The sequence below is a fragment of the Ctenopharyngodon idella genome, chromosome 7, assembly GCF_019924925.1.
Source record: "Ctenopharyngodon idella isolate HZGC_01 chromosome 7, HZGC01, whole genome shotgun sequence".
Lineage (NCBI taxonomy): Eukaryota > Metazoa > Chordata > Actinopteri > Cypriniformes > Xenocyprididae > Ctenopharyngodon > Ctenopharyngodon idella.
The window spans coordinates 18538573-18565590 of NC_067226.1; the positions used below are offsets into that span (position 1 = coordinate 18538573).

At 35.9% G+C, this 27018-nt stretch overlaps 1 protein-coding gene across 1 annotated transcript; it reads left to right on the forward strand.

The window, feature by feature from the left end:
- Nucleotides 1–952: 952 nt before the first annotated feature.
- si:ch211-288d18.1 (USP6 N-terminal-like protein) lies at nt 953–26971 on the forward strand. The gene is made up of 14 exons (XM_051900984.1): nt 953–1120; nt 11950–12023; nt 14530–14615; nt 15579–15618; nt 16955–17035; nt 17251–17358; nt 18098–18207; nt 19502–19550; nt 19626–19746; nt 20482–20576; nt 20733–20798; nt 22790–22889; nt 23105–23257; nt 24308–26971. The coding sequence occupies exons 2-14, from the start codon at nt 11958–11960 to the stop codon at nt 25069–25071; spliced, it is 1839 nt and encodes a 612-aa protein (XP_051756944.1). The 5' UTR covers nt 953–1120; nt 11950–11957; the 3' UTR covers nt 25072–26971.
- The last annotated feature ends 47 nt before the right edge of the window (nt 26972–27018 follow it).

The following is a 27018-nucleotide window of genomic DNA, read 5'->3' on the forward strand; positions in this document are numbered from 1 at the left end:
GATGGTGCTGAGTGGGGACCTATTTAGTGAAAATTGCAAAATAAACACCTTACTGCATTACACTCGTAAAACCGAGCAAAACATTGTGATGAAATGTAAAACATCACTACATAGTCAAGCTTTTAAAATAGTAGGCCTAATATAACACAATGTTTAAATAAAACCACTTGTCAAAACTGTTTAATTAAAAACACTTGTCTCATCTAATGGATGTCAAAGAAGGATTTGCAGAGCTCGAGCTTTAATTTTAAAACGTCTCAACACCAATAGTAATGCTTTGATGTATCATAAACCAACAAAAGTTGCCCAAATAGCCTATGACACCCCACCCCATCACGCAGAATGTTCTCAGGGGTAGGCCTACTTGCCTGAGGTCAAACCCACAGCAGATCACCAACAGAGGGCACAATTGCACTGTTTCTCTCTAGACTACTATTTTAAATAGCTGGACTGTGTGTGAAATACTTGAAAAATAATTACTAATCTGTCCGTCCATCCATCCCATACCCTGAATTATATGGAAGGTTATTTATTTATTTATTTATTTATTTTTTGAACGTGGAAGAGAAAGTGTCTCTTTAAAAACTCACATGGCATTTCAGTTTTAAACAAATATTTAAAAGTGCTTAATTTCACGTGTTGACCTAAACCGTATTCGACTGCATGGCATTTCCTCACACATCTCTTACATCTTTCAGTCCAAGGTCTTAGTTTAAATTCTCCGTTTACATAGGCTACATTAAGGCTCAAGACAAACCACACCAAGAATGTTTAGATATTAGTATAAAGTTTGAATAACATTCTCCAACGCAGAGGTGTAGAGATGCGTTGGCTCAGTGGATGCCTATGAACGGTCAATATTTCCATAGTTGGCAGCAGGTCACGTGACCTGCCCTGCCAGTAGCGGTACAATCTTTCCCTGGGTTTACTGGCAGGTCACGTGACCAGCTACCAGCCAGGCTCTATCTGCACAAGCTTCTACAGACTGTGCGCTCTGACGTGCTGCTCTCAATGTTGTTAGATGAAGCTATTGTATTCACCGCGAGATTCTTAGCTATTCGCTTCGCTTTACTTCCTATGTTTTTAGCGACGAAGGAATGAAGAGTCTTCACAATAAACGGTAATATTTTTTTTTCCTTTATAGGAATTTTATTTGTGCATTTGATATCATGGAATCTGGTTCACTATTCATTCTTACTGCTACTGAATGTTGCATAGCATAACAGTAATATTATTCAAGATCCATTACGCAGAAAGAACAGCAACGACACAGAATGTCATTTAAGCGATTCTCATTAGAATGTATTTGCGGCTGGAGTGAGAGCGATTTGAAATCCACCACATGTAGCATCAACATCTCGGTTATTTGTGTCTTGTCGCCTGTTTTTAAAACACACGTTTAATTGGTAGCTATTCTAAGAACCAGTTGATGAAAATGCAGAAGAGAAAGCATTGAGAACCAACCCATTCACTTTCAGCGGATTTAATCTGAAGCTGTTTACAAACATTCTCTCTTGATCACACCTCTGAAATGCGTCCTACAGTCTGGTGCAGTTCAGGTGATTCGGTTATCTCCATATTCAAGGCACATCTTTGATGCATTCCTTTGTGTCTGCATTTCTAATAATCCCTTTCTTGTTCAACAACCATGATGCCGTTTTTATTGTATTTTTTTTTTTTTTTTTTTTTTAGTGCTTATACACTGGTTCCTTTGTTCTGCTTTACTGCTATATTCCGCTATAATCAGAATGTTATAATGAACTGTTGTTAGGTTATTGAGGCACTAAAGGTCTTGCTCTTGCTGTTTCTACTACATTTTTGTGATTTTAAATAGTATTTTTTTTTTTTTTTGTTCATATCCTTAACAATAACACACAAGAGCACTATGAATTGAGCACATTTACACACATAACACATAATCAAAAATTGAATATGTTGTTAAGAGGTCAGGTCTTAGAATATACACCACAATGGAATGTTTATAGCAAGTTCGAACAAAAGTATTTCTGGGGAATATTAGAATACAGACAATGAGATGCTAAGCTATTAAGGAAACACATTGTTTGGGGTGAAGAGAAAATTCAGCTAGTTTACTAACATTTTACAAGCAAAAGATTGTCTATAATTGTAGATCTGTAACTGCACTGTAAATAGATTACTGTAAATTTTACAGTAACTTACTGGCAGCTGGATGCCAGTAATTTACTGTAAAATGTTTTCATTTTCATTTACAGTTTATTACTGTCTTTTCATTTACAGTATTATTACCATATTATCGCTTACAGTATTATTACTGTTGAGTTTAGCTTAATTTACTTTAAACAGAATTCATTTTCTGATTGTATTAGTTTTCCCCCAGCAAAAACAAAAAACCCAAATACTCATGAACATTTGTCCTTATGATATTCCTTTTAATTGTGAGTCTCATGGCCTACATTTTGCAATTCACTATGCTTTTATTGAGAATTAATGAGATTAATAATATCCACATTTTTTTCTGTTCTTGTTTTGATGAAAAAGGGAATGTGCTTAGAATTTCATTTACATATTTATATGGTTATTCCCAATAAATATATCTTTACAAAAATAGTACACCATAGTAAATAGCAAGAGAGAAAAGCAGAAAAATAACATGCAAGTCTTTTAGTTGGATCATGCTGATTACATGCATACCACAATATTCCAGTAGCTGTGAAAATGTAAACAACTTCTTCTTCTTCTTCTTCTTCTTCTTCTTCTGTAAACATGGTCAGTGTTTCTCTCTCTTTCCCATACACAAACACACATATTTAGGGATAAATCGTGCTGCTTTTGCATTTCCACTCACAGATGTTCAGTAGATGGAAGTAGGCCAATGACAGATCTGTGTATAAGCTTTTGGGTGGGCTTCTATATGGCTGTATTTCAGTTATTTAGCCTTAATACGGTATAGCCTTTTAATTGTAGAGAGAAATAACTAAAAAAAATCACACATTTTTGTCTCAATTCCAACCTTCACTCCAACCTTCACACTTTCTTTATTGGCATCTATGGTTCCATAAAGAACTTTAAACATCCATGGAACCTGTCCATTCCACAAAAGGTTCTTTATAGTAGAAAAAAGTTAGTTTTACACACACACACACACACACACACACACACACACACACACACACACACAGGTGGGTCGTTCAAGAACTGTTCACTGAAAGGTTTTGCTATAGTATTGCTGGGAAAACCCCCAGTTGGAACATTTACTTTTAAGAGTGTTGTCTAAATTTGTGTTAGTGCATGCTGTTTATAATGTTTTAATTAATTTTATGAGATTGTTGTATTATTTTAAAATATGGGATGCACCTTTTTAATGATGTTCAGAGGAGAGATTTCATAACTCTACTAAACTGTGTCCAGTGTTACTAAAGTGTTGAGTGTTCATCTCAGGATTTGTAAGATATTCATATGGACATGCACACTGAACATAAACACTGCTCATCTGGCAGACAAATAAACCGTTTGGTGGTGTGCTTGTGCATAGACAGACTTTTGACTATGGCATAATGTCTAAAGACTGAACCTGGTCAAAACGGTATGATGGAAAACAGAGAAAAAAAAAAATGCTGTTTGGACAGAACACTACTTTGTTTCCAACTGAACTGGTAATTTCAGTAATTTTTGTGTGAAATATGCATTAGACAGTCGGTGAATGGATTGTGGGAGGTCTGTGGGTGTGCCGTCTGAGGCTGAGACTACACTATTATCTTCTGCTGCTCTTTGTTGATGTCATAGGGATTAGTTATTCTTATAAATCTGCTCAAGAACAATAATTTAATGTTTTAGCTTTTTTATTGCATAAAAGCTTTTCATCCACCCCCATATGGCCACACTTTTATCATTCAGTGGTTGCCTGTTACAGTGACATTAAAAAGATCTCTCATCACTGAGGTTTATCTAAATGGGCTAGTTCAATCTCGTCTTTCTTTTAAGTTTTATTTTTGGTCTTTTCCCTCTTGTATTGTGAGCTACAGTAGAGAAGTGGGACATGAAATGATGAGGGAGAAGAAGCTGAAATGAACCTTCTTCTTAAGAACTTTACCTTGCACCAGACACAAACTTGCATCACCTGACTGAGCAACATAGTTCAGTGCATTGGCTACTAGGCTACGGCTTTCTTTAGGTCTTTTTTAATTTGCTAAGGTGATCACTCTGCGTGCTCTATTGATCTCACACAAGGTGACGCTGTACAAAGTGAAGAAAAAAAAGTACCTCTCCGGGTCCGTCTTGACCCGGAAGAAGTACATAAATAAATAAAATCCATAGTTTTTAGTGAAATTTTGTTTTATTTATTTATTTATAACAAAAAAATGAGATATAACCATTTAAATTAAATTGTTACATCATTTGCGTCCGGCTCTATTTTGACCCGAAAATGAACTGTGGCTTTACACATGCAATGTGTTTTTTATATTTTTTTATATTTATTATTTTAAATGTATTAGTTAGATTTCTCTTCTGTCTCTAAATTACTTCTGTAAAATACATTTAGTCTCTTTCCTACACTCATATACACATTTTTTCCTTCCCGCATTTTGCATTTTGTTTATAAACATGCTCGTGCTTGCACAAACAAGAATTCTGAAATTAAAATAAAATGACAAACAAATTAATGTCTTAATGTGTTTGTAGAGAAAAAGTTTGTCTAAATTTTAAAAAGAAAAGAGCATGAAAAGGAGATTCAAGCTGTTTATCATCATTTTTTTTTCATATGAAAGTAATAGTTTATGGAAGTAAAATTTTGTTATATATTAAAATATTGTTAATATTGATGTTTTGTTATTGTTTTGTTTGAAAAAGAATATGTAGGTTTCATGAATTTAGACTGTTTTGACTGTTTTATAAGCTTACGTCACCGGGTCCAAACAGACCCTGGCCTGGAATGAAAAAGGTGTATACATTTTTTTTTTTTTTTTTTTTTTTTAATGCAGTAGTAGGGTTAATTTTTTCCCTCTGATCTTTATATGATAACTGAAATATAAATAAAAAAATGAATAATAAATTATTCAACCCCCAGAGACATTAATAATTTACAATAATAAATTAAAGTTCCAAGAGGTCCGGTCTCTATATTTCCTTCCTAGCAGAGGTCTGGACAATACTTTTTTAGAACAGTTATACATTTCCATTAGGGCAGCCTTAGTACTTTGTAAAAGAAAAAATCCTGAACACTCAAAATAGTCATCAAAGATGAGAATCTTGGGCCCCGAGAGCCAAAGCAGTGATGTCTAAGAATTTTTACTAATATTTACCATCTGCATATGAAATATAATATATACAGTAAATCTAATATAAAAAGGTTAGATTAAAGTCAGGCTTTTAATTTTTATTATTATTATTATTATTAGATTTAGACACCTACGTGTGTAAATCATCTGTATGACAGATAAAAAATAATTATATTTGATGCATTCTCACCGCTCACTGTATTTCTGCTACTGATAGCAGCTATGCTACTGATACTGCATCATTCGCAGCTCCTAAATGTGACTCTTTAACAGGAGAGAGAAGCAACTCACATGGAATGGAAATGGCTTGAATGAAATGTGTTTGGCGCTGGATAAAAGGATGTACTGCCGAGAGATTATTACCATAAGCAATGGTAATGTTCCTTAAGTTTATGGATCCTGAGCGTTTGTGGTGTGTACCGCTCAGTTGTTTTGACCCACTGCTAACTTTAAACTGTAGAAACGGTGAAATGGCACAATTATGTCCTGCCATTTCCGAATGGAACCAAGCCGGGGTCCAGAACCGGACCATGGTCCGCCATTTCAATACTACTGCTCTATAGCTTGAGCTGTTAACACATACAGAAATTTAACCCATGCATGTGCTACAGTGTGCAATTTTTCACTTACATTTCCGAGATTCAACTTATTCAAATTCTTAAGACATTTCAGTTAGGGGAAAATACTATTCAACACCAGACGTGTTATTTAAGTTCAAGTTCACTTGTGTATTCACAGCATTTTGTGCAGAAGCAAGTTGTACTACTATTGAGTTTACATAGAGCACATGCATTAACCATTAGGCCATGGCTCCAATATGGGACATATTTTTCCATCACATTTCGGAATGTAAGTTTTGCACATTTTCCTTCCTTCAACCACTTAGAGTTTTATCTTTTTTTTAGGTTTTGGAGATTCTTATTAGTATTTCCTCTCCAGGATTTGGTTTTCCATATTCTTTCCTCAGACCTTTATGGGGAGTTGTTCATATTATATAGTATTTTTTTTTCTTTATTTAGTACTTTGTGTAAATCTGGGATCTAGTTGCGTTTCAGCCTACTGTTACTCACTTATCAGTTACTCAGATGTTAACACTTGTCACTGCCATATGCTTGTGCTCAAATAAAACAACAGCACAAAACTGATGTACATTGACTAAACAACTTGCCACATTAATGGTTGGTCTCTGTTGCCCCCACTGTGTGTGTGAAGACTCTCAGCCAGGACAAGGCTCTCTCAGTGTGTTGAAGTGCTCTACATCTGTGAGCTAGTACGAGGCAGCGATGGCCCACCCAGATGGCAGTGCAAGTGATGCCAGTTGTCCCTGCATGAACATTGACAACTGCTTTCCCCCACACGACTGTTACTCTCCCCAGCTCTAAATGTTCAGCTTGTCTCTTTCATGTCGAAATAGTAAATGTCAACAAAGCAGACCTATATGCTTATATAATCTCATCCAAATTAGAACTCTTTCCTTAAACAAAAAGCGTCATACCATCCTGTCTTGGCTTGTATAAACCTGGACCTCTTTGTTTTTTAGCATAAAGGAAAATGTAGTCTTGTTTCAGAACCATGCTGTACTCAGATTTCCATGCACGCCCAGCAGCCTGGCCAGCAAGGCCTGATGTCACACTGAAATGTGTCTCGAAGGTGTAGTGCAATGACTTGAGAATGAGAACTATTCCACTTGAAGCCATTTTTTTGTGTGTTGAGCTCCTCTTCCAAACAAACACAATAGCTATGTTTCCACCCACCTATTTTTATGCGCATTTTGGGATATCATAAAAAATGCTGGATGGAAACGCCAAAATGTGCATAAATTCTAAAAATGCACATAAAAAAACTTATGCGCGCAAATGAGTATGCTAAAATGTTTATGCAATACGAAAACATGAGCATAAACTACGATGGAAACACTTTTACCGAATAAATTCCTTGATGCGCATCAAAAAAGACGTGACTTTGCAATGGTACGGCATAACTGGACCAACGGACCAGTCTCTTTGCACAGCATCTGAAATGCTGTTTTGGTCATTCTGTAATTTAAGTGGTTCAGTATAATTCCCTCCATGCATGTATATTGCTCTTTAAGAATGCTGAATACCTCTTATTATGTATGCCTGCCAACAAACATAGCCCACAGCACACATGAATAATTCATAGCTTCAGCCCACATTTATTCACTCATGTTTACTGTAAGTTATGGTGTGCATTCGTGTTCATTCGCCAAAATATTCTTCAGTTGAGTGAACAACAAAAGCACCATTGCTGTGACATCACTGTTACGTGCTGAAAGTGATTCCAAAGAGACATTTTATAATAACTGTCATTATGTATTATGTAATGTAGAGCAGAATATGAACCTTAATGTTGGTTAATAACATATCAATCTCAGTTATTATATAATATTATTACAATATTTAATTTGCTGTTTAGAACTTTTTAACATAAACATAAAATCTGCACTGCTGTAAAAGATGCTTCAGATTTTGTGAGAATCTATTCGTTCCTTAGTGTTTAGGCCTGTGGGCAGTGATTCCTATGTCAGGCATGGAGTTCTACATCTAGCTGGGAAGATGTTCAGCAGAAAGGCCTGTCATTCCATATACTAGAGCTGAGACAATTAGAGAGCCAACTGTTAGACTCCAGCTCTCTAGAGAAATGGCTATTTATGGCACCTTGTGTAAGATCTCTGCCCATAGGTCAGCATTTTCCCTTGTATTTGACTCATAAACAGAGTTGGAAGAGATCGGCAGACAGACCTAAAATGGAAAGTCCAGATGAATTAAACAGGCTCTTTTACATTGACACAAGCAATCAAATACAAACCCTACTCAGTGTCCATTCAAAAAAGAACATAATGTCTTGGCCTAATTTCTGCCATACTTGTTCTTCAGGAATAACTGAAACTAGTTTGATTCAGTGAATTCAGGAACTTGCCCCTGCTAAATTATTCTTCTTTATGTTAAGACAATTTTTAACATAAGTTGTCTCGCAACCCAATGTATGGTGAGTGGCACTAAAAGTGGCACTGAATGTCCTATCGCGTTTGAAAATAACATTCTGTCTACATTTAAACCTACCCTAAACCTAACTGATACGAGATAAAAACACATTTATTAAAGCAACCATGCCATTTTAGTTTTCTTCTACAAGTCTTTGAGCTCTTTTAACAAGTGCATTGCTGTACCAGGTGCAATGCTCTACCGAGCAAGTTTACCACATTAGGAAAGCCATACATATGGAGCTGGTTATGTGATGCATAGTCAAAATGTATTAATTTACAAATCATGATGCACTATTGTAAAAGTGTTTTGAGGTCTTAATATAGTATTGTACAAGAAAACATACTGCATTTTTAATAAGTCTTTATTAATCAATAATCTGCCCCTGTAATCGTTGTGTAAAAAAAGGAATACAAGTTGGTGTTTTACTGTCACTAGTGTTTTTTTCAACTGGAAACTGCAGTGAATTGTATAGGTAAATTTTTTTTTTTTTTTTTCAAATGAGCTTAGGTTGAATCTTACTGAAGCTTCACAAAAAAATTAACTGAGTTTGGCACACACAAGTACTGAAGGTGATGCAAGCCCATGGAGGGCAAATTTACCATCTTGTGTAATTTAGAATTAGTGTACTATAAACAATACTCAGTCATTGCAGTATCCCTATTGATTTCAGAAAGAATTACAAAGAGATAAGTAATGAATCCATCAGAATGTAAGTCTTTTCTGTACTGTCTGCTGATTGGTCTGTATGAAATGTTTGCTCATCATTGTACCCAATAAGGCGTCCCTTTCTCTTTCCCCTTGAAAGGGGGATGGTACGAGCACCAACCAACAGAGCTACTGCACCACACTTTTTCATCACTCATTCTCAAGTCAAACGCAGCAGCCTAAGCTTAAAAAGCAGATAGTTTCCACATCACCATTTGAATAATATTGCATCTAGGTTCCTCTGATGGACTCTTGCACCTCCTTTTGTGGACTGTCATCTATCAATCAAACAGTCCCTCAAGCCCCTAAGAAAACATCTGCTGTTGCATTGTTGATAGTACCTCACAATGAGAGGCAGTGGAAATTTATTCACAGATTTTCTGTTGGAAGTGTTAGTGATAATTGGGGTTACATGCTAACCATAGGGCATGCATATTACTTGTGGAATTTTGCAGGGATTTGAAGATGTGCCACCATTCAATGAAAATACAGTATTTTAATTATAATATTTTCTTAGTAGGAGATGTTTTAATACATTGAGGAAGAATCAAAATAGACAAACACACACACAAACTGAGGTTTAGAGAGGAAATACCTCTCTAAACAGCTCTTAATTAATCTAAATTATAGCATTTGTTATTTAAGTACATGTTATAATATGGTATGTTGGACGAGACCATTACATGTAAATATTTTCAAATATGGATTGATCTGAGCGCTTGTACTTTCAGGATGACAATCTTGAGGGTTGTAATCTGGGGTTTCATCAAATATTGCATAAACTAATCCTTTTGCTGCTTGCTGCAAAGGTGGCAGATGATGACAGTTTTCCTCAGGAGAAGGAAGGATTTTGTTGCTTATCCTTAGGGATGTGGATTAGGGTGTTTGACAGACTATCATCTTGGTTTATGTAAGTTTGGGATCAGGCCAGTTTATCCAGATTTCAGATCAATCTCATTGAAGGTGACTCTTTTGTGTATTTATTGAAACACCAAAACAAACTTTATTTTCGATTTTCAGTTAAATGAAAACATTTCTATTTAATTATATAGGCCTAATTATGTTTTTAGTCCAATTCAGTATAAACATTTAAACTGTGGCTGTACTTTCATGATACTAGTTTTTTTTTTTTTTTTTTCTCAAACATGGCTACATTAAATAAAGACATCACTATATAATTAATATGTATAGTGCAAATTTTGATCAAAATGCTCTTCTCTGGAGTTTTTTTTTTTTTTTTCCTCTAACTAATGATCTATGAACTTTGAATGGCTTTCCTAGGGTAAATGTAACCTTATGTGGCATATTTTTTACAAGCTGTTTATTGTTTCTCTGTAAATATTGTTTGGATTATTTTTAAGGCTTTGGGAATTTTGTGGAGCAAACTAAAGTGTTGTGCTGCATTATATAATATGACATGTTATTAATGTTTCTTATGACCTCAGCAGTCTAGATTTGTTAAACTGACATAGAGAGTGATTTTAGTGAGAGGATATACAATTTAATATAATGCCAGTAGGTAGAAAATGCTTAGTAAAGTCTTTTGCTTTCCTTTAGTTTTACAAACCGTGGTTTGGGGTTTTGAGTAAATGATTTTCTCATTGTGTAGTGCAAAATTCACAAGCACAGAATTATTTCCTGTGGTTCTGCTGGTTTTAAAGCGATGTAAGCATACTCTCTCTCTCAAACTATTATTGTGCCTTTAACCACTTACTATCAGTTTTTAGGAAACGTAGATCACCTTCTCTGTTCACTTGTACTTGTGTCAGCACTTTTCAGCCCTCTATGATATGAGTAAGCTTCAAGGAAAAATTGGGAAAGGGGCAGATGAAAAGGCCATAGTGAGAAAAAGTCAGTACTGGTATATTGACTCCTGTCAGGAGTGTCCTGTCTAAATACATCGGGAAATGTCATCAACAATACTGTACGAACACAACAGATGCGCTTGTTTTGTTAATTTTGGGGTGAGGGTCAAGTGACTTGTCATTGAAAGAAATACTTAACTGTGTTTTAGTCTCTTCTGCTTATTGAAGATTTAAATGTAAGTTGGTATGTTTTGGTGATGGGATAGAAATATTGAATATGACATATGATGGCGTGTCATGCAACTTTGTGTCCCAGAGCGAGTGACTGTGTTTGTCAGTTTCTATTTTTGTGTGTGCGACAGACTCAGCAGACAAACAGCGCTCTCAGACAGCTGAAGCCTGGCGGGAATCTTTGTTCCCTTCCTTTGGCTCTGTGGTTCCCATGGGGATAAAGTTTCTGAGACAGTCAAGGCCTTCATATGACCAACAGGATCTTCAAAACATTATGAGAGCTCAGGTTACCTAGTGCCAACGAGATCTGATTTTGGACCAGTTCCTCAGTCTAAATGATGAATATGTTGCGCTCATGAGCAGTCTGGGTTTGGTTCTGTATTACTGAGCCTTCTTATATGGCAAATTGACTAGGATTGGCTATCATTTGAATTTTAGCAATTCCGATTATGCTCATTGATTTTAGATTCTTTTTGATTCCCAGTTTTGATTCCAGTAAGGTAGTAAAATTCAAACATTTATATCAAACAAATTTATTCTGTGTCTTTTGGCAAAATGTTTTGTTGCAGCTGATTTCCATGAACAAATATCAGTAGCCTACAAAATATTACCAGCCTAACCAACTTATCAGCAATGCTTTTTCGCATTTTCTTTTGCTTGAAAATGGTTTGAAATCACATTAAAATGCGCACACAGGAATCGATAAGCAGAATAGAATTTTTAATTTTCAATATCTGATTCCTGACCTTAAGTATGCAATTCCAGAATTGGTACCTATTTTCGATTCCCAACCCTAAAAGTGACCCTATTTAATATTCATCTTTACAAACATAAAGCCCCCAAACAAAACTTAACGTACCTGTCTTCCAGACTGTTCAGCTTTTTGGCGGTATTCTTTTTTTCTCCTTGTCATTAATTGTTCTTTATGTGCTGTATTTCTAGATATTGACATGAAGAAGGACATAGAGGTGCTGATAGCAGAGGAACGTGCTGAGATCATCTCTAAATATAATAAGGTAAATTGTGCCTTTTACTCTCACTATTTGTTCAGATTTTCACTTAAACAGTACAAATACTGTGATACTGTAACTTGTTTAAGTTTGCCTATTTACTTTAATGTATGAGTTACTAATAAAAATGTATATGTTCTAGAATTGTGATTACTGTATATACACTAACATTCAGGTATCAAATGCAGTAAAGAAATGAATACTTTTTTTCAGCAAAGATGCATTAAATTGATCAAAAGTGACAGGGTAACCCTTTACAATAAAGTTCATTTGTTAACATTAGTTAATGTATTATTAACTAAGATTAACTAACCATGAGCAATACATTTGTTACTGTATTTGTTAATTTTTGTTAACATTAGTTAATAAAATACAGCTGTTCATTGTTTTGTCATATTAGTTCACAGTGCATTAACTAATGTTAACAAATACAACTTTTGATTTTAGTGATGTATTAGTAAATGTTGAAATTAACAAAGATTAATAAATGCTGTAGAAGTGCAGTTCATTATTAGTTCATGTTAACAAATGTAGTTAACTAATGTTGACTAATGAAACCTGATTTGTAAAGTGTTACCAGTGACCGTAAAGTCATTTATAATGTTACAAAATATCTGTTTTAAATAATTGCTGTTATTTAGGACTTTCTATTATCAACAGAATCCTGAAAAAAAATGTATCAATGCTTTCACAAAATTATTAAGCAGCACAACTGTTTTCAACATTGATAATAATAAGAAATGTTTATAGAAAATGTGCAGCAAATAGGCATATTAGAATCATTTGTGAAGGATCATGTGACATTGAAGACTAGTTTAATAATACTGAAAATTCAGCTTTATTATCACAGGAATAAATTACATTTTAACATAGTACTAATATAAATATAATTTACTGTATTTTTGATTAAATAAATGCCACCTTGGTGTTATGCTGAGCATATTAGCAGGGGAAATTTATTATTGTACGGTATGTTGCTGAATTACAGTTTGACATTTTGTTAATTACAATTTTGAATTTTGTGGATGGTGTTTATTTTGCACTGGGTTGTCGACCTCTAACCTATGAGGTTGTTCACATGTGCTATGGCCTTTATGGCTGTAGAGTCAAGTCAGTTTCATTTGTATTGCGCTTTTCGCAATACATATTGTGGCAAGGGAAAACTCTCTCAGATTTGTCAAGAGGGAAAAAACATTGGGAGGAACCATACTCAGGTGTTAAAGGCAGTTTTATGTGCTAGTGCAGCAGACAGAATATTTTTGTACCAGCAAAGTGTTTGTTGACTATATGGCCGCCGTGGTGATCAATTTGACCATGGCAAATCATGACATTCTCTAATAGACTCATTTGAAATTGGGGGAATACTGGGACTGTAATCTTTGGCTGTCTGTCACGGATCACTGCTTGCTTTCCACTCTTCTCTCCACCATGGGGTTGAGAAGAGGGCAGAAGAGCAGCAGCGGTCCCCCTCAGGGAATCAATCCACACCAACTGGAAAAGCTTTTAAATGTCAGCTGCACTGAACTCAACAGACAGGGTGAAAATTCTGTTGAATAAGTGCAGAGCATTAAATTGTTCTCAGCTCATAAATCAAAATTGCAGCTATATGGCACTGGTTGTATGACAAGAGTTGTGACACATTTGTTTGCATTTCACTAGAATGGTTAGCGAGCCACAGAACAGTGTGTGGAGAGCGGTGTGCTAGAGAGAATTTTGCTGCTGTCGCTTTCCATAATTGCATCGACCACTCAGCAACACATAAAAAAAAAAAAGACAAGTTCCAGCATAGAACTGCCACTTATAACACGCACACAAACAAAATAAAAGCTTCAGCTCGACTATTGGAAATGTTTCCCCTGTTTTACATTAGATACATCACCGGGGTGGGATGGAGACAAAATCAGTCATGGCAAAAAGTAATGAAGGTGTGGTTTTAGATCACCAAAGTGCACATTTGTGATAATGTAGATATAAGACATGTCATTTGAACCCATTGAGCAGAATTGTGTTGCATATTGTTTTTGCTTGTTTAATTCAAGTTGTTTTTCCATTTATAAAAACTGCAACTTGCCCAAGTGTATTAAATTAACATATTAATTTATTTAAAATCACTTTACCACCTAGTCAGTTCAAATAAATGCAGAATTGTATGTGGCTCACATTGTCACACTCACAACTGCCTACTTTATTCACAGATTTACTGCTGCCATGATCACTAAAAAATTTTTCAACAAACAATATCTTTTGTGGCAAAATAATTTCATATTCATAATATTATAATTGTATTATTGTATAATTATATCATAGAATAGCATTCAGTATATTGTCATGTTATTATTAGTAATATAATTATGAAAGTAAGTAATATAATCATTAAAGTCTAATCTGATTCAGAATGGCTGCCTTTAAAGATGCTTAAAAGTTGCCTGGAATTGGATGAATTGTTGCACCTGATAAAGTCTACAAAGTTTGTGTTCAAATGAGACAAAGTATTTGCTCGTGTGTTTTTCAGGGTAGAGACGCAGGAGTTCAGATTGATCCTTGGGAGGATGCAGACTACAGCATATACAGAGTTACAGATCGCTTTGGATTTCTTCAGTAAGTACTGGGTAAAGCCCAGCATTTAGTTTCCATATTGGCAAGCATGTATTTGTTCATTTGCTGTTAAAACCCTGTAAAGCTGTTTTTATTTTGTCTGAAAGTAATAGTCACTCATAATGGCTGTCTTTCATTCATTGCATTTTTTTTTTTTATCAAAATACATTGTCTGTCAACACATGTAAACATGTAAAGCAGTCTGATTTAAATGGTTAGTTCACCCAAAGATGAAAATTCTGTCATTAATTACTCACCCTCATGTGGTTCCACACCCGTAAGACCTTCGTTCATCTTCTGAACACAAATTAAGATATTTTGATAAAATCCAATGGCTCAGTGAGGCCTCCATTGCCAGCAAGATAATTAACACTTTCAAATGCCCAGAAAGCTACTAAAGACATATTTAAAACAGTTCATGTGACCACAGTGGTTCAACCTTAATGTTATGAAGTGACGAAAATACTTTTTGTGCGGCAAAAAAACAACAACTAAATAACGACTTTATTCAACAAAATCTAGTGATGAGTGATTTCAAAACACCGCTTCATGAAGCTTCGAAGCTTTACGAATCTTTTGTTTTGAATCAGTGGTTCGGAGCATGTATCAAACTGTCAAAGTCACGTGAGGTTGAACCACTGTAGTCACATAAACTGTTTTAAATATGTCTTTAGTGCCTTTCTGGGCATCTGAAAGTGTTAATTATCTTGCTGGCAATGGAGGCCTCACTGAGACATTGGATTTTTTCAAAAATATCTTAATTTGTGTTCCGAAGATGAACGAAGGTCGATAAGAGGGTGAGTAATTGATGACAGAATTTTCATTCTTGGGTGAACTAACCCTTTAAGACTGTGCTATAGAGCTGTTGGAACCAAATTAGTTTTCCCTGATAAGGGAATGTATTGTGGAATTAGTATTAGAGTGTTAGTGTTTTAGAGTGTTTTGACCTATTTGTTTTTCCCACAGTGAAGAAGAATTACCCACACCCAGTGCCCTTGAAGAGAAGGTAATGTAGACATGCACGAATTAAGCATGTAAATATTCAATATACTATACAGGTGATGTGCATTCAAACAGCATGTGAATATACTATTCAAATAGTGTTTTGTAGAATGGTGGGAAAGATGAGAATCACAGACAGAAACACAAAAGAAAACAAAGGATCACAGACTGAATTTGTAGCAGTGTGGAGACTCTTTTGTAAACAGGCTTATGGTGACCTTCAGACATGAGCGTTTTGTATACAAGAGTGTGTGGCAGACACAGCTGGGCTGTCTGGAGTTGTGTTCCCATGTGACATTCACAGCATGGAGGTGGCTGATGCATTTCCCAGCTGACATTTGTTCAGTCGTGTTGTGGCACATAAAGGTTAAACACTAAGCGTGGAAAGAGTGAAAGCTGTCCTCAGAACAGATGTTAATAGCAGCAGGGTGATCTGAATGCCTGCCCTGCATCTAATCCCGAAGTACTTGTACAAATGAGGAAAGAAATATTACTTCCTTCGACAAAACACAGGAGGGTTGTTTATGTCATGTAGCAGATATTTAAACTCATACCTGTCTGGACCCTGAGGATTATGATATGCACCATATGCAACTGATGACATATTCTTTCAACATTTTTATTTTTTATTTATTGAATTATTTTAAGATAAAATAAATAATTGAAATTGAATGAAGATGTGAAACTTACCATTCCAAAGTTTGGGTTTGTTAAATTGTAGTGTTTGTGAAAGAAGTCTCTTATGCTCACCAAGACTGTATTTATTTGAACAAAATCACAATATTATTACAATTTAAAGTAACTGTTTTCTATTTTAATGTTTTAAAATGTAATTCCTGTGATGGCAAAGCTGATTTTTCAGCAGCCATTTCTATATATAGATATATATATAGATATATATATATAAACTTAATTTACTGCATTTAACCAATTAATTTGTCCAATGTATATAAATTGACAAAATTTAAAAAAAGTTATTTCAACTTTTGGGAAGGAAGTAAAACCCCAAAAAAAGCCCATGCAAAAAAGAAACATTTTACTGATCCTACTTTAAACGGTAGTGTATTTAATTTGATATTATACATAACCTGAACCTAATGAATTCTCAATTGTTAATAAATAGGACAGGCTGAAATAAAGTATGATATATTGAAAAATGTTTATCATTATTATCAATTATTATTATTATTATTATTGATGTTTTTGCTTTTGTTGATTGGTGTATGTTTATTTTTTGTTGAAAAATAATGATAATTAAACAGAAATTAAACATTTATTATATCTAATTTTTGAATTTGCAAATCTTTCTTCATAAGATCTCATTGTTTTCTCCTGTGCAGCAAAAACAGGTGGAGATTGAGAGGGTTCAGAAATGGCTGAAGATGCTGAAGAACTGGAGCAAGTACAGAAACAGCGACAGGGTGAGATTCACATTGAGAGATTGCAATCATTGAAAATCAGAGAAAACACTGTGATGTAGCTCCAATGAGAACCAGAGTGATCCTTAAAACACACACACACACACACACACACACACACACACACACACACACACACACACACACACACACACACACTCTCACTCTTACTCTCACACACACACACACTTGCACTTACTCCTGATGTCTTTGTGCAGATGATTAAGAGGGTGTATAAAGGCATCCCACTACAGCTGAGAGGACAGGCCTGGGCCCTGCTACTGGACGTTGAGAAAGTCAAGAGTGACAATGCAGGAAAATATGAGGTACAGGATAAAAACATCCATGAATAGACATTCACACACAATAGCTCAGCAGTTTTAGCTGCAATCTATGGACACTATATAGCTGTGAGTCTCTGCTGGCCTAAAGCCGGGTGTTTGGTGAGAGTGGGATTACTGGAGTGGTGTTGTGGTAGAGCTATTTCAAAGGGATTAGAGTGTGATCTGAAAACAGACAGATGGCTGATACATGGTATGGAAAGAGATAGGAGAGAATAAAACACAATCTAAACAAACCATCTGAGCTGCTGAGATTTTACGACTAGCAGGAAGTATTCTTAGCCTCCACCGTATTGTTGAACACGGTACCCCTGGTGCTGAAATCCTGTATTGCATGTTTTACACAAGTAGTTTTGTAAGTGCATTACACAGCTGTCCTGAATACTTGAAAAAAAGTGAAAGTGAAAGCCAAGTATGGTGTCCCATACTCGGAATTTTGGCATTTCACTCATCCAAGTGCACATAAACAGCAGTAAGTATTGAACACACACACACCGTGAACACACACCCAGAGCAGTGGGCAGCCATTTTTGCTGCAGCTCCTGGGGAGCGATTAGTGGTTAGGTATAATATCACAATATACAAGATACAATATCACAAGATACAAGATAAATCACATCATAATTAAACCTAGAGATGTTTGTCTTCTAATGTTATCTTGTAATGCACAGTAGTATGTCAAAGATGAAACTGTTTTTGATAAAGCCGTTTGTTTGATTGACAGAGAATGAAGGAGCAAGCCCAGCTGTACTCTCCTGAAATCAAACAGATTGACCTTGATATTAATAGGACCTTTCGAAACCACATCATGTTTATGGATCGATTTGGTGTAAAGTAAGTAAAACATGCAAGCATTAAAATGTGCTATGATGAGATAACTTTAATTACTGTAGATGCATTGATGCTCTGCAATAAAAATCGCTGAAATTAAAATCACTTTGCTGCTTCTGCATCTTCTATATGTTCAATGCTTATCTTATAATGCTGCTTAGTGATCTAACATTAGCATATTTACATGCTGCCACTATCTGTAATGTATGCACACTGACAAAGCTTTTGAGCATTTAAAACACTTAACTGAGAACAAATTCTTCCTACAGGCTTTCAGACTACTCTGGTTTACTATGACTCAGCTCTTGAAATTTCACATGACAGTAATGGCTCATAAATGGTTTATCTGAGTGTGCCTAAAAAGATCACATTTAACCTTATAACAAACTGCCCACTTCCACTTTTTATAAGAGTATATGGAATTTATTGTCTTTCTATGGAATTTCCATACAGTTCTCATATAGGAAATGTTCTACTTGGGGGACTTATTTTAGAAGTAACTTACACCCTGTCCTAAATGGCACTCTCAGATTATGTGGACTTCGCAGAAGTGAAGGCTGTGAGACCACAAGTCCAAATCAAGTGTGCCATTTGAAACAGGGCCTAAAATTTGACCATAAAATACAAAGACATATTTACAAAACAGACATGTATATGTGTTTATTATTAAATTAAATCACAAATTTGCTCAGTTTTGTAAGTGCTTTAGTAATATGTTATTTCCAAGTATTTACTATATCAATGACGATGCGGCGTATACGGTATACACTACCATTCAAAAGTGTGGGGTCAGTAAAATGTTTGAGATGTGTAAGATTTTATTTTTTTAAAATAAATTAATACTTTTATTCATCAAGGATGCATTAAATTGATCAAAAGTGACAGTATAGACTTTACATTGTTACAAAAAAAAACTTAAATTCTATTCATGAAAAAATCCTGAAAAAAAAATGCATCAGTTTCTTGCTCTCAGACAACCTCTGGAGCTGGTTTCTCGATTTTGAGAGCTTGTTCCCCCAGCAGGCCAGAAATGGGAGTGATGTCACTGAGGATTTAATAGATTGCAGGCCTTAGAAAGCCAAGTGGAAAGTCTTGCTCATTTGAAGGGTGTCATTAATGCTCACACATGATGGGAGGGGCTCCACTGTAATTTGAAGGAACAAATGCATCTTTGTGGAAAAATATGGATGTTGGTTCGTGTGTTGCAGATGTGCGTTTGTTTCACTGTGGTGTGACATTAATTAAAGATTGCAACACAAGAGTTTGAGCCTGACAACACTGATATTTCTCTTCACAGGCAGCAGTCTTTGTTCCATGTGCTCTCTGCGTACTCTGTTTACAATACGGTAAGTGTACAATCACATCCATGTTTAATAAAGAGATGTTATATAATAGCTGACTTTGTCTGTTCTTGTCTGCAGGAAGTGAGTTACTGCCAGGGCATGAGTCAGATTGCTGCCATTCTGTTAATGTTCATGAATGAAGAAGATGCATTCTGGGCTTTGTCACAGCTCTTAACCAATCAGAAACATGCCATGCATGGTAAGCCCTCCTCTATTTTTCTGCTTGTGGCTACAAATTTTAACGGTCATTTAATTGCTAGCATATTATATAAGCTTCAAAAGACTTTATGACATAAAGCACACTTCTGTTCAAAAGTTTCATTTTTTTTTTTTTTTTTTTTATGTGTGAAAGAAGTCTTTTGTACTCACCAGGGCTGTATTTAATTGTGTTAAAAATACAGTTATAACAGTATTATTTTGAAATGTTGTTACAATTTGAAAAAAAAAAAAACATTTTTTAAATATATTTTAAAATGTAATTTATTCCTGTGATGGCAAAGCTGAATTTTCAGCAGCCATTAGTACAGTCTACAGTGTCACATGAGAAATCATTCTAGTATGCTGATTTGCTGCTCAGGTAACATTTCTTATTATCATTATCAATGTTGAAAACCGTTGTGCTGCTGAATATTTTTGTAGAAATAGTACATATTTTTCAGGATTGCTTGATGAATAGAAAGTTCAAAAGAACAGCATTTTTAAAAAACAATATATATATAATATATATATATATATATATAAAAAATAATTTATGATTTTTGACGTGTCTTAACTGCCACTTTTGATTAATTTAATAAAATATTAATTTCTTTTAAAAAGAAAAGTCTTAAAAACCATATATGAGATACATAACACTTTAGAATTGAACACAGGGTATTGCTGTTGGTCTTGTGTTGGGACATTTTTATCATACTTTCACATTTGCCCATCACAGGATTCTTTGTTCCTGGATTTCCCAAACTTCAGCGTTTCCAAAACCACCATGACCAGATTCTCTCCAAACTTTTACCCAAACTTAAGAAGCATTTGGTAAGATTACTTTGGCAGACAAAAGACTGCAAAATGTAACCAGAACCTGTAAGATTAGTTAAGTTAAATATAACTTATTTTGTGTCAGTTTCTCTAATGCTGAGTTCTCTTTCTTTCTCATTCCTTTTTTTTTCTGTTTATATGCACTTGCATCAGGATAAGGAGCAGATGTCCAGTGGGATTTACAGCACTAAATGGTTCCTCCAGTGTTTTATTGACAGGGTAAGTGTTTGATCTCAGCAGATGCATTGTAACCTAACTGACAAGCGTGTTGTGTAAGCAGTGACTAGTAGATAGGTGTACATGCTCAATCATATGCTAAGCTTAGGCATCAAAGCCAAGGAAGTGATACATCAGCTGTGTGTATATTAAAGTGCGTAATCAGGTCACTGCTGACAATCCTAAAAGTGTTGAGTCATGAGCTAAAATGGAGGTGGAGTTTTGGCTTTATTTGAATGTAACTGGTGAGTCAGTGTTCTGATAGTAACTGTGATTATATTCCACCATTGAGGGACTGAAAAAAAAACTTCTGGATCTGCTCAAGTGAAAGGTGTTTATATGAAGAGGTACTGGCAGTGAGACCTGCTCAGATAAAAACTCTATCTTGAGGTGATGAGTGGACATTCAGGTTTATACAGGCAGACATTTTAACAGATATTGTAGATATGAACACAGAGAGGGGAATTGGGATTGAGTGTCATAAGCAAAGCATTCATATGGTGTGTTCACACTTGTAGTTTGGTTCTTTTGGTCCGAACCTACAGATATTACACAAAACAAAACAAAAAAATGGCTTTTATGGCGTATATTTTGTGACTGAACTTACCAAACATCCAAAACACTGCTGTGCTGTGTGCTGGGCTAAAGTGCTCATTGCATGTGCGTACATATGATGGTATTTTTAGCATCTGAGAACTCGTGAAAATCGTATAAAATGTGTAAAGGAGTCAACACAGCGGCATGAATTCCTCTGTCACACACAAAAATCTGTTGCAAGGAAATGCGGTTCTGATGCCTGTGCTGAGCTGTGATGAGCAAAGTAGTTCCTATGATGAGAAAAACAGGTATGCTTGTCTCATCTTTGACATCACGTACTGTTTTTGGTTTGTTTAAATGTCTTTGGTCCATGTTGTGTTCATATTTCACTTAAACCACACCAGAGTTCATTTGGAAGTGGACTTTTCAGGGCTCTTGGTCCACTTGTTTGGTGTGCACCAGGGTTCAGATGGCAGCTTTCACACTTACTCAAATGAACCACATTAACAGAGCAATCGTACCACACACCCAATTCATATTTTTATAATAGATATTCATATTGCAATATTGCATGTATAGGTTAAGAGTACAACATTAAAATCTTTAAAGAGTAGTAAAATTAAATGATAAATAAATGGTAAATAATTGCAACTTACTGAGTTTTGGGATCCGTACGTTTTGGGGGACATAAAAGTGAAGTTGAAGAAGCACCCTAATAAGGGCACTCTGATGAATGGACACACTTAGGTTAAATGAGGAAAACAGTTTAGGTAAAGTGATTGACCATGTCTAAAGCCTGATTAATGAGATTCAAACAAATTGTTATTGGTTGATGTTTGGCACAGTGCACTACTTTCCTAAGCTTCTGACCTAGTTTCTGACATCCAACTTATTTGAGTGACCTTGAATTTGATCAAAAACACCTCATTAGGTTCAGTACAGGCTGGTGATTTATGTGACAGTCTCATTTGAAAATAGCTAATAAGTAGCCACAATACAGCATTGTAAAGCATGGGAATGTAGTTTGAGGTCGGTGGACTTGGCGAAGAGGAATTAGGGTTTGAGAAACTGAAGGAAAGAGGTTGAAAGAAAGTGCTTCTTCCTCTCTTTTTGTCAGGGCCTCTTGATAGAGGGAGCAGTGTACAATTAGCAGGCAGACAAGGGTGTTTCAATGTTTACTCTGCACATACACACAATCCTGTGGGTTTGGCTCAGGAGGACAGAGAGCAGCCACTGTCAGCACTGCAGAATCCGGTCCAGCTCTGTTTCAGAGCTGTGCTTGTGGACTGGCAGGATCCTTGCTGAGAGAGATCAGCTTTAGACCAACAGAGGCCCCAGTTTAAAACTATAATCGAGGATGAAGACATTCTACAGATTTATATTATACATTATGCTGTGAGGACATTTGTATTGAGCTGCCGGTCTTAGTTTATTCACAAACATGTCACCTTTTCCAGACTCCATTCACACTGACCTTACGTCTGTGGGATATCTTTATCCTGGAGGGCGAGAAAGTTCTGACAGCCATGGCTTACACCATCCTTCAGCTCCACAGAAGTGAGTTCCTCTTTTTACAATACTACATTAACAATTTAATCCAAAGTTCTCAAAGTCTATACCATATCCACTAACAACTGCTAACTAAACTGCTATTTACTTCAAACCCTAATAGACCTGATTGTCTTGACATAAATTAAACCTCTCAGCACAATATGGAAATCTAAGATTCTTCACTGTGAAATTAAAAACTTACTGTACCTACTTATGTCCAGAACGTTTGCTTAAGATGTCTCTGGAGGACCTGAGAGAGTTCCTGCAGGAGAAGATAGGAGAGTCCATCTACCTCAATGATGACCTTGTCATAGAGCAGCTTAAAGTATCCATGTCTGAACTTCGCAAAATGAAGCTTGACTTCCCACCACCAGGTTCAGCTATTTTCTTATATGATATCTAACTGCATGAAACTGTACACTTGTGTGTTGTCATTTGAATGCCTTTATCACTGTTAACTTAGTTAGGAGAGCTCATTGTGAGTTATTCTATGAAATAGACAATTTTATAACATAATATAAAATAATATATTCTCTACTGTTTAAAAGTTGGGGTCAGTAAGTTAAAAAAAAAAGTCATGACGTGTTGCCAAGTATGGTAACCCATGCTCGTAATTTGTGTTCTGCATTTAACCCATCCAAGTGCACGCACACACACACAGCAGTGAGTGAACTCACTGTGAACTCAACTAGTGAACACACACCCCCACCCCCTTGAACACACCCAGAGCAGTGGGCAGTCATTTTTCTCTAGCGCAGTTGAGGGTTTGGTGTCTTGCTCGAGAGCACCTCAGTCGTGGTATTGAAGGTGGTTGAAGGTGTTCATTCGTTCTCCCCACCTTCAATTCCTGCGGGGGCGAGAATCGAACCAGTGACCTTCAGGTTACAAGCCGACTCTCTAACCATTAGGGTACAACTGCCCCAGAGAATACTTAATACAAGGACACATACAATTGATTAAAAGTGAAAGTAATACATTTTAATGCTACAAAAGATGTTTTGTGATTCCAAATAAATGGTGATGAAACTTTCTATTCATAAAAGAATCCTGAAAAACGTATCATGGTTTCCACAAAAATATGAAGTAGCACAACTAATTTCAACATTGATAATATTAAGAAATGTTTCTTGAGCACAAAATCAGCATATTAGAATGATTTCTGAAGGATCATGTGACACTGAAGACTGGAGTAATGGCTCAGCTCTGCCACCACAGGAATAAATTTAACAGTAAAATCTGTATTCATGATCTGTATTCATTATTTTGTTAATCATACTGTATATTAACATTAATGAAAACACATGCAGTGCTCCATCCACCTCACAGCATAAATTAAATTAATAAATAAATAAATTTTTGGCCACAGTTCATGTAGGTCACCTACATTTTCAGTCCACTCTAGTTCATTATTTCTGTGTTCACAGCTAAGCCTGATGAGTTTCCACGGAAACCTCTGGGTCTGGAGCTGCCTGTAGTTCTGACTCCGGTCAAAAGGCTCAAACCGATGCCTTCAGAAGATACGCCCAACAAAGCCCAGCTCATGAAACGGCCACCAGCCTCTCTGCACATCTCTCTACAGCAGGAGTCCATCGTGCTGGATGACAGCCCTCCACAGGACAAGAAACCTTACAAAGATGGAGGCACCGGCAGCATGTCACCCCTCCCCTCACCCGACCCCGTTCTAGTGCATAGCCAGATACCCCTCACATCTGACGGAATGATAGGAGCCCCTGAGGACGGCGGGGAATGGCCTCCTCCATACGAACCTCCTGTCCCAGAGCTTAATAAGACCCAAAACCAACCAGAGCTGTACGATTCTACTCCACCTCCAAATGTGGCTGAAACATCATCACCTGGTGAAATTACTTCACAAACATCCCAAACCTTGGAGCAGGACACTTCAGAGACAGCAGGGGGCAGTGTGGAGGGTGACTTACCCTCAGACAATTTCCAATCTGTTTCCATGCAGCCTTCCATTATATCCAGTTCTGAAAATGGAGAGGTGCGAGATGATGAAAGTCAGAATATGGACAAATCTTCAGAGAGACTCTCTATATCGCCCAAAACCTCAACAGCCTGTGAGCAGTCACAGTTACCTGCCAAACGAATCCCCACAGTCCATTCAGACCCTCTGATTCAACACCCATACAATTCCAGCCAACGCTTGCCCAAGTCAGAGACATTTTAAGCCGCTGACTAACTTTTCTTCAAGTGCTTTGCTAGTGTTCCTGTGGAAAGCATTATTGATATAGCAAGTATTTTAATATTTGACTGTTCAGCAGCTCAAGTTTGTTCTGGTTGAATCCGGCCGCATTTGCACAAACATCACAGCTGGCACATTTGACCAAGATAAAGTCTTCATAAAAAAAGTGAGCTGGCTCACTGTTTAATACACAACTCAGTATATAGCCAGTTGTTTTATGAACAATTGCCTTCTGACTTTTCTTCCGCACTCTCTGTCCCGGTTTCACAGACAGGGCTTAGACTAAGCCAGGATTAGGCCTTAGTTCAATTAGGACATTTAAGTAGCTTTTATAAACGTACCCTAGGAAAAACTTTACTGGTGTGCATCCTGAGACAAAACAATAACACTGGCATATTTTAAGATATGTCAGTGCATGTTGCTTTCAGTTGAAACAGCTCAAACATGCGTTTTAGTCTAGGACTAGCTTAAGCCTTGTCTGTGAAACCGGGGGTCTGAGTTGGATATGGTTTGCACAGAACCTTCACTTAATAACACCACAACACCACTGATGTCTTTGCAATTTCTGTTCGAATATAATAAAATGGTGATAGCTGTAATGTTCTGAACCACACTGCAAAATGACTGATTTTCACTACAGCGATTTTCACCATTCAAAATCAACAAGTGGCTAATATGCTGTGACTTGACAAAATATTGTAATTATTTGTTAATATCACATTACACTCCAGGTTAAATAACACAGTAGCTTACCCTTTCTGATAAGAAGGTACAGAGTAATATACTTGTAGTGTATGGTAATTTTAATGGTCATGATCAAATAGGCTCCGTTTGTGATGTGAATTGTTTGTTGATAGCAGCTTTATGGCAATTTTGCAGTGTCCACAAGCCAATATTTATTATTCTGATAGAAAAAAAAAAAACACAAAATAGTTTAACGGAATGTGGCGCAGTATGGCTCAAAATGATCTGGCAGTTTCATTGAGACAGCTGCAGTGTCTTTGCAATTTAAGTTCCTATATAGAAAAGCTGATGGCAATATTAAACATGGCCTTTAACAAGATTGAACAATATTTTTCTGGTTGTTTCTAACCACAAATTTCTGTACATTTGGTATTTGTACGTTTTCCATTTTGTACATTTAGCTTTTTAGAGTATTGTATTTTAACGCTTATAGGATTTTGTATTTGTAACATAAATGACTTTAATGTCAGATTTGCTTTCTGATGGCCTCATCTAGCATAGGCCTACTTTTTAAAAACAACTAACTGGTCCTAGAAGGCTGTACCCAGGAAGTGCTTCAGGTTTATTTCAACTGCTTTCACAAACTCATGCTTTGAGGTTACATATGAATTGTTTTGCCAGATCATGTTTCTCATCATTCTATGTAGACCAGTACAAAAACTACAATTTTAATCTAAAACAGAGAAAATAGAATGGAAACAGAGGAATTAAGTATTCTAAAGTAATTATACAGTCATTTATTATCACATCTTTAAACATGTTCTCTAAGCATTTTTAAGCAGCTGTGTTGCCTCTCAGAATAACAGTGTAAACCTATTGTAAGTCTGAAATGAGCAATGTATTGTTATTTATTTTGCCAATGTATTAAGACATTGATGGTTTTAAAATCTATTACAGTGTGGACTCTGTCAGATGCCTCTCGGTAAATGTCATGGTTATCAGTTTTTTTTAAATTTAAAATATTTCAGTGCATTATTTGAGTTATGGATAGTGTACATTCCTTTTTAAGGAGTTTTGAGAACTCCAACCAAAAGGTTTTGGTTTTATTCAGTCTGTATATAGTATATATATATATATACATATTTACTTTGTTATTCTATGTTTGAATTAGATTTGCAGAAATAGAACTTTTCTAATCTGGTTTGGGCTGTGCAGGTTTATTTTGAAACACACAATACGCTAGTGCTC

Excerpts from the sequence above, each read along its gene's own strand:
- si:ch211-288d18.1 (XM_051900984.1), top strand. The coding sequence starts at position 11,958 with ATGAAGAAGGACATAGAGGTGCTGATAGCAGAGGAACGTGCTGAGATC. Across the intron at positions 12,024-14,529 it reads TCATCTCTAAATATAATAAG|GGTAGAGACGCAGGAGTTCA; the intron begins GTAAATTGTGCC and ends TGTGTTTTTCAG. Across the intron at positions 22,890-23,104 it reads CATCCTTCAGCTCCACAGAA|AACGTTTGCTTAAGATGTCT; the intron begins GTGAGTTCCTCT and ends ACTTATGTCCAG.